General features: G+C 38.3%; 1 protein-coding gene across 1 annotated transcript in view; it reads right to left on the minus strand.

The window, feature by feature from the left end:
• Positions 1 to 6465: 6465 nt before the first annotated feature.
• Positions 6466 to 18447, minus strand: part of LOC112136445 (calsyntenin-2) — a 425180-nt gene continuing 413198 nt past the window's right edge. The window contains exons 15-17 of the mRNA XM_024258148.2: positions 17761 to 17884; positions 12640 to 12824; positions 6466 to 11186 (exon numbers count right to left, since the gene is read on the minus strand). Of these exons, the coding sequence (XP_024113916.1) occupies positions 10980 to 11186; positions 12640 to 12824; positions 17761 to 17884 (516 nt within the window). The 3' untranslated portion in view covers positions 6466 to 10979. The remainder of the gene's footprint in view (positions 11187 to 12639; positions 12825 to 17760; positions 17885 to 18447) is intronic.

Here is an 18447-nt window from a genome sequence, read left to right on the forward strand (position 1 = left end):
AGCTACGGAGAGTAAACAAAGGCTGAGACGTGTGCGCCGCCATCTTTCAAAAAACAAACTTTTAAAGGCAACAATAACACATAAAACCACCAAAATATTCCTCATTTTTACATCATAGAATATTGACTACTCAGTCAGACCATTTTCTACAAAGATCATATTAGTAAACCGTTAGTAAGCTTAATAAATGTGTTAATAAACCTTGTTAACCATTTATTGATTGTTTTGCAGCACCTTATCTAAAGTGTAATCAAAACCATATTAGTAAACTAGTAGTAAGCGTTATAAATGTATTAATAAACTTTGTTAACCATTTATTGACTGTTTTGCAGCACCTTATCTAAAGTGTAATCAAATCCACATTAGTAAACTGGTAGTAAGCTTAATAAATGTGTTAATAAACTTTATTAACCATTTATTGAACGTTTACTATAAACAAGCACAAAACATAAAACTTGTAAAATGATACTTTTTTATATACAATTGAAACAGAAATATTTATAAACATTCTGTAACAATAAAAACATCTGCAAATGTTTAAAGATTTTGTAAAATCACTTTCAAGTTTTAAATAACATTTTCAACAAGTGAGAAAAACTTTCTGTACTCTGAGACTCTAAACAGATGTTTACAAACAACTTTTCAAAAAACAAACTTTTAAAGGCAACAATAACACATAAAACCACCAAAATATTCCTCATTTTTACATCAGTGATTCACTATTTTCCAGTCAGAGTTACAAAATGCGCAGATTTCCTTTATTTAGCGCGTTATTTCTGATCAGAATCAAGTCGAAGTACAAGAACTGTCAGAACACCGTTACCCACAATGCATTGTTTTGTAGTCATATTGACAGGTTGAAGTCAGTGCGGCGCCAGATTTGCAGCAGCACCCGCCTGGGTGGGCGCTTTCCCGCGATATTTGCATGATGATTGACAAGTAACGTAAGACTCCAAAATACCCAACATGCACCGCAATCCAGGCGATCTTCTGCGCAGCGCCGCGTCCGCCTGCATGATCTCAAACACAGCTATTCTGACAACGGGTTCACACTGGACACGGAGCGGAGGAAGCTTTCATTCGACGCCCATGTTAACCTGGCGTGGTCCTCTCCAGGCGTGGAGCGGCCCGGTCCTCCGTGGAGGCCCACGCCGTGCAGCGGATCGTTTCGACGTCTGGTCTATTTTGTGCGCGAGCCGCGAGTGATCCGGGTCAATTTTTGGCATGAAGTTACATCAACATACATGAGAAAATCCGGTTTCTTTTCAAAATATAACCAATATTTCACAATAAAACGCCGCGATTGACAATTGCGATCATGTTTTCGTGTCTAAACAGACTGTAGAGACGAAAATAATCCACACACACACACACACACACACAACCGGGCGCGCGAGCACAGACACACACAAAACAATCGCGTGCATTAAACACCCTCACGGTGTCCTTGGAAGGCTGCTTTAAAAAAAAAAATAAAAAAAAAAACTATCTGGCTAACAGAGTTTATTAATATATTTATTAAGCTTACTACTAGTTTATTAATATGGATTTGATCACACTTTAGATAAGGTGCTGCAAAACATTTAATAAATGGTTAACAAGGTTTATTAACACATTTACAACACTTACTACCAGTCTACTAGTATGATCTTTGTAAACAATGGTCTGACTGAGTAGTCAATATTCTCATTAACACTATCAGGTATTTGCAAGACACCTATAATGCTAATAAATACTTTGCTATCATTTAACACATTATTAATGCAGTAAATTAATCATTTAGTTTATTAAAGGTTCTTATTAAGCTTATTAACACATAAGTCAGTGTGAGACATCTATAATGATATTAAATGTCTTACCAGAACTGTACACATTAATAAGGCTTACTAATCTGTTAGCAAGTTTTGTTAATGATTCTTATTAAGCTTGTTAACACTTATTTGTCCCACGTATATGATGGTAATAAATGTAACAATAAGCATCATATTAACACATTAATAATGCTTGTAAATGTGTTAACTTAGGAATTTAATAAGCCTTATTAGGCTTATTACACCAATAAATGTCTTACTAACACCTTATAAGAATGTTAATAATGCTTATTAATGTGTTAACAAAGCTTGTTAAGGAATCTTATTATAAAGTGTTACCAATGTTCATTTTAATTGTGGCTACTTTGCCTATAAGCGACTGGGGCAGGTTGACCCAGCCAGTTAGATCATCTTGAATGTTTTTCAGTAACAGGGTATAATTTAGCTGCACCAGTTCGATAGTTTGGGAGAGAAGTGAACACCTAGATATTGGATATTGCCTGATTTGACCGGTATTGAGAGTGTTTGCTCAGGATTACTGTTAAGTGATAATAAAACTGATTTATTACAATTAATTGAGTAGTCTGAAATGGAGGAGAATTCATTAACGATCATTATTTTTTCAGTTATAGAATGTGATTTATGTAAAAAAAAGTAATATTTCATCTGCATATCTGCATAGAGACTAATTTTATGATTGAAGTGTTTTGTTTTAATTAATGTTCTCCTTCTGTCTTATTGCTGCAGCCAGAGGCTCGATGAATATTGCAAAGAGAGAGGGGGAGAGTGGACTCCCCTGTCTGGTTCCACTCCCAAGAAATAACCTGCTGGACATCTGTTTGTTTGTTCTGACTGAAGGATTTGGGTTGTGATAAAATATTTTAATCCAATCAATGAATGATTCTCCAAATCCAAACCTGTGGAGGGCAGCAATGAGAAACTTCCAGTTTACTCTGTCAATTGTTTTTTTCAGCATCCAACGAGAGTATGTTCATTTCCTGCTTTTTAATAGTGGCAAAGTCTTATTAAAGTCTATCACATTAATAAGGCTGCGGACATTCTCGCTCGAGTGTCTACATTTAATAAATTCATGGTGAATTATGTGCGGAGTGATTTTTTCTATTCTCTGTGCTAATGCTTTGCAAATATTTTTAACGTCTGCATTGATCAGTGAAATGGGGCGATAGCTGGAAGGAATTGAGGGATCTTTCTCTGGTTTGAGAAGAAGGATTATATTTGCTAAATTCATGTTAGGTGGCAGTGATTAACTATCTTTTATAAATGTAACCATTTTATAAAAATTTATGCCAGCTGTTCCCAGAATTCTTTATAAAACTCAGCAGTAAAGCCATCCGGCCCTGGAGCTTTGTTGTTCGGCATAAGCAGCAGGGCATCATGAAGTTCAGTCTGGATGAAGTTCCAGTCTGGATACATCCATTGTTCATCATTCTAATTAAGGCAAAGATTGTTGTTGCTCTTTTGCCATCACAAATCTTTTTGCTACGCTCCTGTCAAAAATTTTTGGCTCCCCAGATCTTTTGTCTAGTAAATGGTAGCATTTAGTGAGTTTTGATTTAATACCTTTAGAATAATTGAACATTTTTAACCAAATTTTACTCCTATCTTCATTTAAAATTTGTAAAAAAAAATAATGACTTTGTTGTAGCATAAGTAAGATTATCATTTATGGTTGAAAAATGTGTTCATTTATTTATTTATTTATTTTTTACCACTGTAGTTACTTTTTATTGAATATGATTTCTCTGATATCTCATATAAACTGTATCTGATATTTATTTCTCCGCATATTAAAGAGCAGCTCTGGTCCTAAGTGGTTAAATTACAAAGCTAGCACTTTGTAGTTACCATTGTGGCAGCCCTACTCATGATCGGGAAGGTCTTCGTGCAGGTGGAGGGGGAGGGCCAGATCACAGAAAGTTGTTTAGAAGATGAGAATATGGTAATCAACTCAAGATATCTACAAACATATCTATAAAAAATAACATATCTATAATAAAAAATTTTAGTTGAACATTTTATGCAAAAAGTAATCGGTATTGTATTGAATCTTAAATGTGTGTTATCAACCATCGCTGGGTGCTTTGCCCCACCCTTGTAGATCCTGGCCAATGTCTGAAGAGAATTGTAGTCACGTGGTTTGTTTACAGACTTTAGTATGAAACTGAAATCTCTGGTAAATCGGGGTTCGAATACAGATCAAGCACAAGGTTAAGGATTCAAACTGGACCAAAGGAAAAGAGACTTACAACACCAGACGTTTCCAGTCTGGATACATCCTGAAAATGTTCAATCAACTATTTTAAAATGTAAACGCTTCAGGCAATTTTCAACCATATTTATTTTCAATTTGCATCCTTTTCATTAAGCTTTTCAATATTTGATTTAGAAACAATACTGCTTTTGCCATTCCACCCTACTGGACATTCAGACATCACTGTCACTGTTTGAGCTGATATCTCCAGATCGCCTCATCTCCAGCCACGTTCTCTGTCTGTGGGAACACCCAGGCCAGCTGAGGGATTACACCTCTTTCCTGCTTGCCCTGAGGCCATTTCCTGCTAGAGGAAGTGACACCTGCACACAGTGGTCCTCTTTGAAAATCCATGTATGCTATATTGGGGATCTTGTAGCCTCAGGGCCTTGTATGTAGAACACGAGAAAAAAAAGAAAAAAAAAAGACAAGAAAAAGAAAGAAAGAAAGTGCCGGTTTTGCAGCTAAACCAACTTACTGAGTGCCTTTTCCCTTCCAAATGCCAACAGTTAGATGCAAATAACCATTAAAACTAGTTCATCCTTTAGTAGTGTGCAGCAAATTCATAGTTCCACCTGTTAACCACTTGTCTGCCCAGTCTCATTCATCTATGCTGATATAATCACCCTCTCTCCAGTGTCTCTGTGATCTGTGGCTGAACTTTTCAAGTGCTTTGAATCATCTGCTGTTATGCATCCACATAAAAAACCTCAGTCAAGCTGAAGGGTCTAGTTAATAAATTATGTAATCACTACTTCAGGATATTAAGGATAAAAGTGTGAAAAACATCACTCAGGACTCAAGGGAAGCAGAATCACCAGTTTAGATGGTATTCTGTGCAAGATATTTACTGTCCACTAGATGGAGACATTTTACAAATCCTGGATCTGATTGAGAGTTGGGCTGCAGATATGACTGGAAGCGAACGTAGTAGCTCTGGAATGTAGTTTATGCTGTTATTCCGTTACATGCTTAAAACATATATGCCTAAAACAGTTACCCATCTTGTTTGGTGTGGTCCTCGAGTTGAAGTGTTTTGGCAGAAAATTTGTGATTTCATTCATAACAAAATCAAAGCTTGTTTTAATTTGTTCTGGAAAGATGTCTTGTTGGGTTACATATCAAAGAACATGCAAACAGATTCTGGTGTGTTCTTAATAAATATCTTGCTCATTTTGGCACATTATCATACTCAGAAATTTTCTGGACGAAAACCATGTTTCAGTGTATTTTTTTCAAGGTTCATTTTGTATATTAACAGTAACTGAAACTCTGACAAGCAAAAAGCAATAATAGTCTTGTCCATATGTGAAAGATTCAATATTTTGATTTATTTCTGTTTTTTTTTCTTGCCTTTTAATATTTCTTTATTGCATAACTGATTGTGAACCTCTGTAAATTGAAAAAAAAAGTGCAATATAGTTTGTAAAAAGAAAGAAATGACTGGAAGCCTAAATGTGTAACACCGGAATTACATTAGAAGGTGGATATTTGGAGTTTGTGCACTATATTATTACTGTTTTAAGATAGAATGTGCTCTAAGGTGTGCTGCCTATCTAATGTTTTAAAGCAATCAACACTTTTTTTCATTTTAGTTTGTGTTCCTGAATTTTTTTTTTTATTGAAAAAAAATGCTTAGTCAGATGCAGTCCCTGAGGATCTGCCTTTGTTTCACCTCAAATAACACTTCATGCCAAACTTCTCTGTATCTATAATCCCAAACTGGTACGTTCAAATCAGCTGAAAAACATGGAAAAGCTCTTAAAGTCTCACTCTGATCCTCTTTTGCAGCCAATGTAGATGAAGGAAACAAAGACGTTTATGGATCTATTTATCTGCAAGTGGATGGATCACAATTGAGCAGAGCTGGGAGTTTGTGGCCCCGCCCACCATATTTTCTACATAAGAAATTTGATATTTTTCCAACTGAATTTTTTTGTGTGGTCCCTAATTTATAACAATTTGAAAAAATAAATATACAAAGAAGTGCCATTGTAAGCTTCATTGTCTTTGTATATGTGTGGAAGTGGGTACTTAAATTGTGTGTTAGGAGTGTTAAAAGATGGGTTATTCACTTGCAAGTAAAAAAGTGAGTTTTAAAGTGATTTTAAGCTCATTTTATTTTACTGCTGTGAGGTTTGGTACAGTGGACATGCACTCAAAACCCATGGGAAGCAATTAAGATAATGCACAGTAAAGTTATTTTCATAGGATTTTCTAATAACTTTAAAACACCCCATATTATCTATTAAGACGATTTTTTTATGGCGTCATTTTAAAAGTAATTTCTGCCTCTTTTTTTAGCGTACCATTTTAGCTCTCATAACAAGATAATGAACTCCAAGGAGTTGTAAAGAACACACACACAAAAAGACACACAACTTGATTCTAAAACAAGATTTTATTGGCCAATTTACAGAAAGTGCTGTAGTGACCATTCCAAAGAAAAACAGACCAAAGAGTCCAGAGGAAAGGAAAAAGCGTCGACACGGTTTACAGGGATTCGATGCTCGTCTCATCACCCTCTTCTAAAACAAAGGTCAGGACAACAGTAGGGGTGAGGCCGATGCAAGTCCACCAAAAGTTTCAAGTGTGGGGGGGATGCAAGGAGGAAGGTGAAATCACAAGACCAGGTGTCACAGCAGATGAGGAAAACTCTCAAACGACATCTGAGATCTTTACATGAACATACAATAGAGCTACAGTTTACACATACAGTAGGTTTCCATGCCCACAGAGCAGCTGTCCAAGGCGAGGCCCGGCTCAGACAGCACATACACGTGCCGCTGTGTGGATCCTCTGCTATCAAAGATTACAGACGGTTCCAGTCAGAGCGGCCATGATCAGAGAGTAATGCCCTTTCACTTTGATGCAAAAAAAGAACCTTTGATTATGTGCGACATAATCTCTGCTCTTCCAATCTGGCAACACCACAAGCAGCTGGTGTGAACTGCTGCCTCATTTATTTCTCCTTATTTAAATGCTTTTTTCCCCTTAAAGACCATTTCTAATCTTTATTGAAATCTCAGGAATAACATTTTTGCATGGATAACGGGTTACATTATTGATCAATGTGACAGAGAATAAAATGTACTGATACTTTTTAAATGTGGTAAACGCTGACTCAGTTATTGAACAGAACAGACTGCCATTAAATCAAACAAACGTGATTTCTAAGATTGGTTTTCAGAACAATTAGCCAGGAAAAGAGACCAAACACAGGCTTTATTTTGAGATCTTTCAGCCATTAGTAGAGAAAAAAAAGCTATTGCTGTCTTTAAAGATCGGTACAAAACGCCAAACAAATTAGAAAAGCTGCAGATTCAGTGTTTGGCTTTTATTTAATTACATGCCAAGCAACATATATGCATCTAGCAGCATTGAGAGAAAAAGCAACAACAAAAAATGCAATTTATGGTTGATATTCATTCAATTTAGGTTCTGTTTGTTTACTTTTAACTTTGAAAAGCTAAACATTTTTACTATTTAACTTAAAGTGAAAAAAAGTCAAATTGACTTAACTTTAGAAATTTAATGACTTTCTGGGATGCAAAAATTAAATTAAAACTGCATATATTGATGTGATTTTTAAAAACCAATAGAACTGAGGTCTGATGTGAATCAATATTGTGAGGCTTCCAATTAAAACCAAGAGGAAAAAGTCTGCAAAATAAATGAAAATGCACAATTCTAAGGCAGAAACTTATTTCCACATGAGTATTTGATATTAGGGTTTATGACCCTGATAAGTTCGACTGCTCAGTCAGTGATTCTTCAGAACAGCACAGGTTCTGTTTGTGGCAAGAAAGTCGCACAAGTTGTAAAAATCAAAGTAGTAAATGTGACACCAAACATACAGAAGTCTGGAGATCTTTTTTTCTGTCTGTCGTCAAAGTGAGTTTTTCTCTTTTACGGCCCGTCCCACTGGTTTTCACGGCCAGAGCATAGAAAAAATGTCATCCCTGTGGCACAGATGCTGTTAGCACTGGACTGGAAGTGCAACATCTGAGATGTGGGCGAGGAATAGACACGCATCCATGCGGTACACAATTTGGTCGCTGTTACACGCGGAAAGAATTTTTGAACCGCACAATAATTGAGACTGCGTGCGGTACCAGTGGTACAGCCGTGCAATGGTCATGGAACAGCAGTGCAACAGCAGTTTTAGTGTGAGATTGGGCCGTGGAGCGAACGACGGCACACGCGCTTGGACACTTGGACACACTGCAGCACGACCGTTTCCCCAGCCAGTCTGAGTTTGTACCACTGCTTACAGCGTCTGTTTAGCAGCTGAGCGCACACGTGTGAACCCCAAATTGGTGTTACCTGTGGGAGGACGTGCTTACACGCCATTACGCAGTGCATTGGCAGAGGAGTGGCAGTGGAATGGACTCTGGCGTCTGCGTCACTGCTATTCCACAAGCATGAACAAAGTTAGCGCGTCTAAGCACGTGTGGCAGATTTTCCAAGTTTTTACCCATTATATGGCCATCAAATCTTGTGTGACCGGATGTTTAGGAGGTGAGTCACCCACTCTGAACGGTGCAGGTCTCATGTACGCTATCATGCACATGTGGCTGGACTGAAGATCACTACGTTCACAACGCCCACGGCAATGCGTGTTCAAGCGACCATTTCTAGTCAAAAGTGTATTTTAACACGTGTACACATAGGCTTCCGCATTCAAAACTCTCACGTTCACACGTCGCTATGACAGTTTCTACGACAGTTTTCAGGCTATGTGGACAAAACTCGAGTTGAAAGTTAAACATTAACCAATCGTAAACAGATTTGGTAGTGAAGTATATCCTTTCAATTAACAGAAGTGCCAACCATTTGAAAATTGATCACATAGGAGAATTAATTAATTGTGGTTTGTACTCAGACGGTATTAAAAAGCCTGGAGCAAGATTTATGAGATTTGTACCTCTTCCACATTTCACTCCAAACCAATTCCAATTGTAGATGGCAGACATGTGCTAATAAACAGAAGGAAAAGACAAAGATGAAGCCCCTCCCTTTCCTGTTTAGTGGTCTAGAATGTGCGTTGCACACCTTTTGTGAACGTAGCATCAGAGGGACAGTGGCTCAGTTTTTTGAGAGGAAAACTTTTTTAAATCAAACTTTATTATTCAAATAAATGTTGTTGATATTTTTTTAACTTTAAGTCATGGGTGACCAAAGGGGGGTCCGTGGGTCAAGTCGTGGCTACAGAAACTGCAGAATGTTTAGTTTAAAACCCTTTCCCGTTTCCATTGATTCTCTATGGTCTTCCAAAACTTTACAGCTGTAATATACTTTTAGCCTCCGGGTGGTGCTGTTGGCACTTTCTTTCCTTGCAGCTATAGGTGAAACAACCCACAAGTGAGTCAGTACTGGGCTTTTTTTGTGTGTTAGGAAATTCGCAAGAGCCTTCATGGTTACTTCCAATGCTTTTAGCTGTTTTTTTTTGCTAGCCCAAATGGAGCGACAATGGCAAACAGATACAGTCAACAGACCAGCTCCAAATCTCTCTTTAGGATCCCAGTTTGATGTTTTCATTGGAAGAAAGTTTGTTTTAGCTTGCTACTGTTTTTCAATTTAAAATGGCCAGTGAGGCCTTGCTGTTAACGGTTTCAAAGACAAATGTTACTTTTTAGCCTTACTAATGTGTGTTACCTTAATGAATACAGAATCAAAATAAATGGATTAAGCCACATTCTTTATTTTCTCCTTAAATTCCATGACATGCAAAAAAAATGTATTTGGCCCATGGATAGGGATCTTCTTTAGATTTTGAGCCTTTTAGCAAAAAAGTTTGGACACCCCTGATTTAAGTGAGCATTTTGTTTACTGATGATGGAATTTGGGGCTTTTACCAGCTATCAAGTTTAAATTCCACCTTTTTTTCTTCACATTTTCTTCCATTTATGTTGCTCAGGACATCACATCTTACTCTAGAAAAGTGGGAGGTGAAACGATGCTACTGTCACCTGTCGTGTCTGGCCTGACCTGGTCAGTGTGGGGGCAGCGGCACATCCACCCAAACAATCCAACCCTGGTGTCCGCTGGGATGATGCGAACACTGAGCTACAAACACAGACGATGAGCTGTGGACGGACTCGTGCAGGCTAAGGGACGCATGGCTGTGCACATACATATGAAGAGGAGGTGCCTGCTGTGTAAAGGTAGAAGGTATGGGGTATTTTTTCTTTTTCTTTTTTTTTCTATTTTCTGAAGGGGTTATTAGCAATATTTACACAAAGTGAGGATATAAAAATGTACGGAGACTTTTATTTGTTTCCCCAAAAAACCCAGAAAAGCCAGCTCACAGCAGCTGCAGCTGGTTCAACAGGACGTCACACCGAGTAATTTTTCCTTTTTTTTGTTTGCTTTTGTGTACCATTGAAAATATGTTTTTTTTTCTGTAAAATCACCTGGTTTTGCCACATTGGCTACAATAAGGACTGATAAATAATACATACTCAAACCAAAAATAGTCTAATTTCTTTACTTATACAACATTTTTTTGTTTATTTTTTGTAAATAAAGGCTGTTTTTGCATTTTTGGATGTGGGACATCAGAAATCTGGTCAAATTTGACACGTGGGAACTGAGATGATGGCACAAAAATGGATTGAATTATGTTCTGTTGCTGTGTGTGTGCCATGATAAGAGGGAAGGGGTGACCTTAACTTGAAAAACATTTTAGTCTTGCATTATTTTTATCAGCTGTCAAGGTGACAAAACTTATAATATTCAATTCCTTCAATCCATGTTTTATTGACGTCTTCCAGGAGGGGGCGATGTTACCTACTTTTTGTAAAAAGTCTTTGCTTTTTTTCTTTAGCCATCTGCTTTGAAGACATGTGTTGCAGTGAGTGTGTGTCTGTTTGTGTGTGTGTAACAGGAGGGCTTCAGTAAGTTATTGTTGTTTTGTCCCAGCTGTGGCTCTTCTTGCTCGAGCTTTGCACTCTGGGTAGCTGGACGTCCACTTCTTCCTCGCTGTCATCTGACTCTGCGCTAGTGATGTCGTCCTCATCTTCCTCTTCATCCTCCTCCTCTTCTTCCTCTTCCTCCTCCTCGCTAGCCTCTTCCTCTGCAGCCTGAGGCTCCTCCAGATTCTGAAGAGGAAACACAGATTTACACAGGGAGACAAACAAAGAAAGAGGAAAATCCAAAAACCCACAAGGTAGGACTCAACCTGACTGAGCAGAGAATGCTGAAAAAAGGTGGCAAGTTCATTTTTTTGTGTGTGTTTGTGTTTTTTTGTCTTGTGCAGACCAAATCCCCTTGAAACATGATGCAAATACAACTGGGGGCATAAAACCCCCAAATAATAGATTACCGAAAAGAAATCCAGTGAGTCCTCTGACTCAACACCTTTACCTCCTCATCAAACCAACACTAACAAGATATTTTCCATTATTTTTTTAACTCATAACAGACAACACTTGCATCATTTGCCCTCCACTCTTCACTTTTTCAGTTTGCTCACACTCGTTCTACATCAGTGGCCCCCAAATCCTGGGCCATGGACCAGTATCAGGCCAAAAACACAACCAACATTTTTTCTTTTCATCTATAATCTGATTCTAAAGGAAGTTTTATTTTGGAAAACTACTGGATTGTCTCCACCTCATCCGACTCATTCTTTGCTCATGTCAAGCTGCTCGGTTATGTGTCAGAAATACTTCCACTAGTTTCTTAAAGTGGATAACTCCCACAGCTAAATTTAACCCCAAGCTCCCAAGCTGGCAAAGTTAACAAAAAACAAATGTTTTTTTTTTCACAGAAAAGAGCAAATGGACGCTGCATTTAACAAAAACCAGGAGTCTTTTCTTCAAATATGAATTTATTTTTGCCAAACACCATAATATATATATACATATATACATCCTTAAATGTCTGACAAAATTGAAGTTAGTGTCTGATTTTTTAGCTTGCATTTTGACGCTTATGGATTAACCCTTTATCACCGGAGCTCCAGTGTTTATATTCTTTGAATTACTGTAACTGTTTACGTGTGAACACAATCTATGTAACTCCAGGTGAATCTGCTGGAATTACATTGATCGTGTTAATGGTTGAAAGTTACAGTGTGTTAAAGATTTTGTGTTTAAGCGTCACAATGACTCCTCAGGTGTTAAAGTGTTAAGGGAAAATCCAGATCACATTTTATTGGCTGCTACATAAATACTGGACTACAAATACAGTTTAAAGCAGCTGCAGATACTTTACAGAGGAATAAGATAAACTTTACCCTCAAAAGTTAAGGGAAACAGAAAGGTAAAAAAAGAAAAAAAAATCAGACACCGATTTCAGTCTCGTACAGGGCAGTCAGAGAAAATATTATCAGACATTAAACTGGTTTGTGGCCTCAAAAGCCATCAGGGGGAACTGTTCTACATTGATGAATACCAGGGTTCACATGCAAGTCAAACAATTCTTGTTTTGGTTTTGCATCCTAGCAAAAAATAATTAGATAAATAAATAACCAGAATATTTGTTGAAACTAGCTTTGGTGGGCACCAACAGCTTGGTGTGAAGACTAAATATTGCTGAAAACTCTCCTACCTCCATTGGGTTGACTGTGATCGTCAGGGCAGAGTCATCCCAGCTCTCGTCTTCTTCTTTAGCCGTGTCTTCCAACTTCACCTCCTGCTGGTGGGTCACATGGATGTGATATATGCCCAGCACCACCACCACCACCAGGGCGGCGATACACATGACGATAATCACTGTGGCAGCACTGGGAACACCTAAGAGCGGGATGAAAAAAGACTGGTAAGGGTAAAAGCTCTAATTGTTTAACCCTCCCTCCCCAGCACTGATTGATCCTATTTCTAATATCAGAAGTCCCTGATGATAAAAAGGTTTATTGAATTTGTTGCTGCGTTTTTCTTCTGTCCCCTCTTCAAAGTTACCAGACATGCTTTCTCTGCACTTCACCTTTCAGTATATCCTCTCACAAAGCCACATGCATAAAAAGCAAGATCATTCAGTTCTTCTTTGGACAAATGTACCGGGGCTTTTAAATGTCTCTGCATCCCAGCAGTCCAAACTCATTGTGATTTGAGGGAGATAATCTTTCATGTTTTAGTGAGAGACTTTCAGACTCTTGACTGTTTTAATGTCTGTGTTTTTTTCTGCAAGTTTAAATGAGGCTTAATGTAGAAAAAAAATACTTATTCAGTAAGCTATAATCCAGCTTTGCACTTCCCTCTGTTGCTATTTGGTACCTGTTAGCACCCATCACAGTTTACACAACTTTACTGCACTGGTTTACTGTGACTGCTCTCATTGACCTCATCTCCAGCTGCGATTAGAGGGCTCTTTACTGAAAAGGAAAAACACAGCAGCTGGCTCTTCAACTGAAGACTTCAAGACAGAAAAAAAAACAAGAAAATCTCTCATTTAATGTGGGGTTCTGTAAATATTTACCTAAATCAACATGCCTATGTGTACATGCATGCCACTTTGAGAATAAAGACCCCTTCTGCATGAGGTAATGTTCTGAATAAGCAGGAATCTCCTTGTTTGCATTTGTCTGAGCCTGTGATTGACTAGTGATCTGCCTAGAGTGTACCACAGCCTCACCCAACAGTAGCTGGGATAGGCTCCAGCAGCCCTGTGACCCCAAAACGATTAGCATTTTTTCAGCACTTCAAAGCTTTAATTTTAAACAACAGTTGCCATATAATCCAGAGCATTTTACATGTTGATTCTGGTGGTGCTTACCAATATAGAAGTGATTTTAGGAACTACACGGTGCTCTGCCAAAATATTTGGTATGGTGTTATTGTGACTATGGTAACATGGCTAATGAGTTGCAGAGTCAGGATGAGGCTGTGTCCGAATTCCCACCCTAACCCCTAACTACTAAAGAACTATACAGTGTGGGACTATATAGTGCCCTGGATTTTAGAAGCAATTCAGACACCATGCCCAATACTTCTCTTTCGTTTTGCTAGCGACTGTCGCTATACCCAATACGAAGTGCATGCACCTACAGTTGGAAGAGGCTTGATGCAAAATGTCAAAGCGGTACTAATCTCGAATCTTGCTCCAGGCATTTTCTTTTACTGCTCTATTTTGAAAAATGAAAGACATACTGTCATATAATTCCAGCTGGGCACAAACCGTAATTATTTATTTCTCTATCAATTTTGAAGCGGTTGGTACTTCCATGTTCTGAAAAGGACACTACCAATACGTCATTACGAAATCTGAGTCACTGACTGGTTAAAGTTCAACAGGTTTATCTTTTGGATGCACGGTTTGTTTGTAGAGCTAGAAAACTGACTTAAAACATTGTGTAGTGACACAAGATTGTGAGAGTTTTGAATGTGGAAGAATGAAACATGCATTTATGTGTGTTTATATAGACTTTTCATTTAACGGGATTTCTGGGCATGGTGTAACATAGCATTCTAGGCAACTTTCTAACCTTTAATGTGGCTAACGTGTAGCATATAACAAATATGTTCTAGAATTACTGTGAACACAGTTAATACATTTTGACAGACAGATGGATTTATCTCAGACTCTTGTCTCGCTTAATGTGCCGTAATCCAGTGCTTCCTCTAGTGCGGAAAATATGGTGAGCAGTTTTTGTCAGGACAGTTAATGACAAGCAACTCCTCTTTATACCTGATCTCTGTTTTTTCTCCAGTTTCCTGTATTTGTGTTCATAGGACACTTGTAGTGGTCCCTTTAAACGACATCTTAATATATATTTTTACAGAAAACAGCACTGGATCTTGCTCCGAGTGAGACTTCTGGGTGTTTTGCGCACATTCACATCCTCATCTTCTTCTTTGAAGACCTACGCTAAAATCCTCCGCTGAAATATGCCCATACGCCAGAAGGAAATTTGTCTGAAGACACACTCAGATATTTCTCCTTTCATTTAGTAAATTTGTCTCCACGCTCGGTGCTCTGTGATAGCCACCCAGCCGCCCACCGCCCTCCGTGCTCTGCTGACCTCCTTTTTCACTCACACTCCCTCCAGCTCTCGGAGCTGTTAACAGCATTGGCCACTGAACTCTCCAGGACTCTAAATAGAATCCATTAGACGCTGATGAATAATTAAATCTCGTGTGGTAGATAAAGACTAGTGTTTCTCCTCCTTCCCGTGCTCTCTTTGCTCCCGATTTCTCGTATTCACAGAAGGAGGAGAAAAAGAAAGCAGCAACACGAGGAGCAGTGCGATAAACAAACTTACAAAGTGGAGCTGAGTGTTCCCTTGGATCTTGTTTACCCTGGGATGGATAGCTGACATCATTTTTTCATATTCATCCAGAGTCGTTTTCTGTGTTTAAACCTCTGTTAGGCATCTTTTCCTTTAGGAGCACGCATCAGTGTGCTGTCGAGTCGCACTTTTTTTTTTTCTCTAGAAGAACATGAGCACAGCTTCACACAAAACAAATCTGAAAGAATCTGGTTCCAGCAGGTGTGGTGCTCAGCATCTGTGTTACTTTCAGCAATTCTCACAACAAAAAACATCCTAAAGCAGATTCCAGAGCTCTTTGTCAAGAATCAAAGGTACTGTGGAGTGAAAAAAATGAGTGCACCCTGTTATTTTTTTAAAGGAAATACATCAAAGCAGGATGTTTGAAAATGTCTTTCTGCTACTGTATTAGAACGTTTTCAACAGTTCCTTTCTGCACAGCTCCATTACATCATGTCAGTTTTTTGCCAAACATCTTTCCTGTGGTTTTTGATCGCTTCTGTCTCAAAACCAGATTTTTTTTCTCCCTTTTTTGGGATCATTGCCTTTTTCTCATTTCAGATAAGCTTAAGCTGTTAGTCAAATGTGCTCACTTTTCACCCACAATTTCTTTAGTACATGGAGACTTGCTGACTGCAATCTGTTGCCTATTGTGTCTTTCGTAAATGGTCGCATTAATGTCCACAGTGGACAAACTCCTCCAGTTGGTCTTGTCCAAGGAATGCCGCTCAAGTTTTCTGTTTTTATTTTATTCTTTTGTACCTTTACCTCTTTTTTTAAAGAAAAAAAAGGTGAGTTTTCAATAGTAAAGAAGGAAACAATTCTTGCTCGATCCTCAAAACTTTTATTTTTAGCATTTGTAATAAGGCACATAGAATTAGAAATTCAGATCTATGGATTGCAGCTGTCATGGTTTGCTTGTTCAGTTCTTTTTTTTTTGTTCTCATTTTGTTTTTTCTTGGGATCCTGTGCAGGCAGGCTTTGACTCCGCCCATTCGCCTGTGGATCCTGTTGAGGCGTCAGAGCTACCTAACCTGCCTTGAGCTATCTTTTGGGGTCCAGATGACCCCACTCCCAACGTTACCGTGCCTTAGATAGCACAAGGGCTTTAATAGCCAAAGTTTTTTAATCGTTTAACATCGAAGATGTTGCTGACAACATGTCAAAACACACGCTCTTTGATCATTTACTTGATAAACGTGAGTCAGCTGATTCTGACAAAAAAGAGGCTTTTTACTGATTTACTGTGGAACAAATAATAGACACTTTAGTGCAACATTGCTCAAATCAGTGATAACTTTTACAAACATTGACACTAATTGAATTGGAATTATCTATACAATTCAGTGTTAACAAAAGCAAACATGAATAGTATTGCCAATACTTAGTGCAAAATTGTTGTAAACAACAGAAAAAAAAATAATAATTCAAGTAGCTTCCAGACACATTGGTGCTTGCAATAGGCAGTCTTTCAACGTGCGCCCCTATCTACCTCCAAAGGAACGTCTCACCAAAGGATGTCAAGTATAATGTTTTACATGAAAATAAAAGATCGATACTTGGTGAGAACCCATCGAGAAACGATCACAGAACTAAATATCGTGATATATCGCACATCTCTACAGTTCAACTGTATGGTTGCAACTTAACACAGACTCTGTTGAAAATTGTTTTTAGAGGTTTTAATATGTTCTTGTAGTATTTTCTAATGATTAAATTAAACTTAAAACTGCATTTGAGGTTTTTTTTAGCTCAAATTTTTAACTCAATTGTTGTGAATCTAGAGCAATTACGTTTGAAAAAAGTCAATGTGTGATGTCAAAAATATGCTAGGCGGCTTCCTGCTCAGAGGTCTCATGATTGGAAAGGGGATTGGGGGTGGGGTTACTCTGTGCCAACAGTCAGGAGCAAGTGTCTGTCTCTAAAATGTTATAATCATAATTAAAAGACCGCTGGGAACACTTAAAATAGCTCAAAAGGTGATCATAATAGATGCTTCTTTCTTAATCTGACTGATTAAAAAGAATAAATCATTTTCTCAGACCACTGATGTTGCCTTTTGTCTTTGTTCTTTGGTGAAAACCAGCATAGCTTCGCTGCAAATATAGAAATATTGTCCTTTTCCGTTTCCCACAAAGAGTCTGTATAGGAAACAACCATTTATTTGCTCTAAATCCCTAGAACAAAAGGACGGTGTTTTTTCCACAGTGTGACAGTAGATTTCACTCATTAACACTAACAAAACTGTCAGTAACTGATGGCAGGAAGGAAGTTTCATTAAAGCTGGCCTTTGATGACTAATATTCATGACCGGAATACGTAGTTATGTAAATTCCTTAAAATGATCGCTGTAGTGTATAATGAGAGTGATCAATTTTATGTTGTCTTCCTCTTCCGTGGAGAATAAATGCTTTTCAGGCTTTTATTAGGTTGGAGTCACCTGTAAAATCAGCGTCGTTTCTTACCTGATGCATGGTTCGGGTACAAGTCGCTGATCATAGACGGGTGGTGAACCACCTGCATGTACTGAGGGGGGGCTACCATGTGATTGACATGCTCCATAGTCGCTGACCGGTGCAGGATGCTCACCTGAGTTGAGGAAAAATGGGAGACAAGCAGAAACAGGTTGAAGTGGAGAAGATTGTTGGGATCAGAGACAGAAACAAACCGTGGCTTGCTGACACGTGCTGATTGAGACATTTATCATCTTGCAAAGAGCAGTGTACTCCTGAGGATTGTGTGTGAATGTTGGTGCTGTCGGAGAGGGTTGGCTCAGTGCAAACACCTCAGGAGAAGATGAAGTGTTCTGCGCTGCTCTGTAACACATTTTGTTATGTGGAACAGTGTTGTCAGTGCGTCTAGGAGGTTTTTATTTATTTTTTTGGGTTTGTTTTTGCGATGTCTATTTGCCTGCACAATCACCTTCATGCAGTTTGCACTCACAAGAAGCACCGTCTTAGAAAAGAAAATAATAGTACAAACGTCCCTGGTAGTTTGTATAAAGATTGTTTATGTTTCTTAAGAGGCCACGTCATGCTGTTTGAACTTTTGCAATTATTTGCAAACCAATCCTGCTTTTGTCTCTCCATCTTTTTGTCACATGGGTGGCCATGGTGCAGAGGTAGAGTGTAGAGGCCAATGGTTCCTTTCCT

This window comes from Oryzias melastigma, linkage group LG13 (assembly GCF_002922805.2).
Source record: "Oryzias melastigma strain HK-1 linkage group LG13, ASM292280v2, whole genome shotgun sequence".
NCBI lineage: Eukaryota > Metazoa > Chordata > Actinopteri > Beloniformes > Adrianichthyidae > Oryzias > Oryzias melastigma.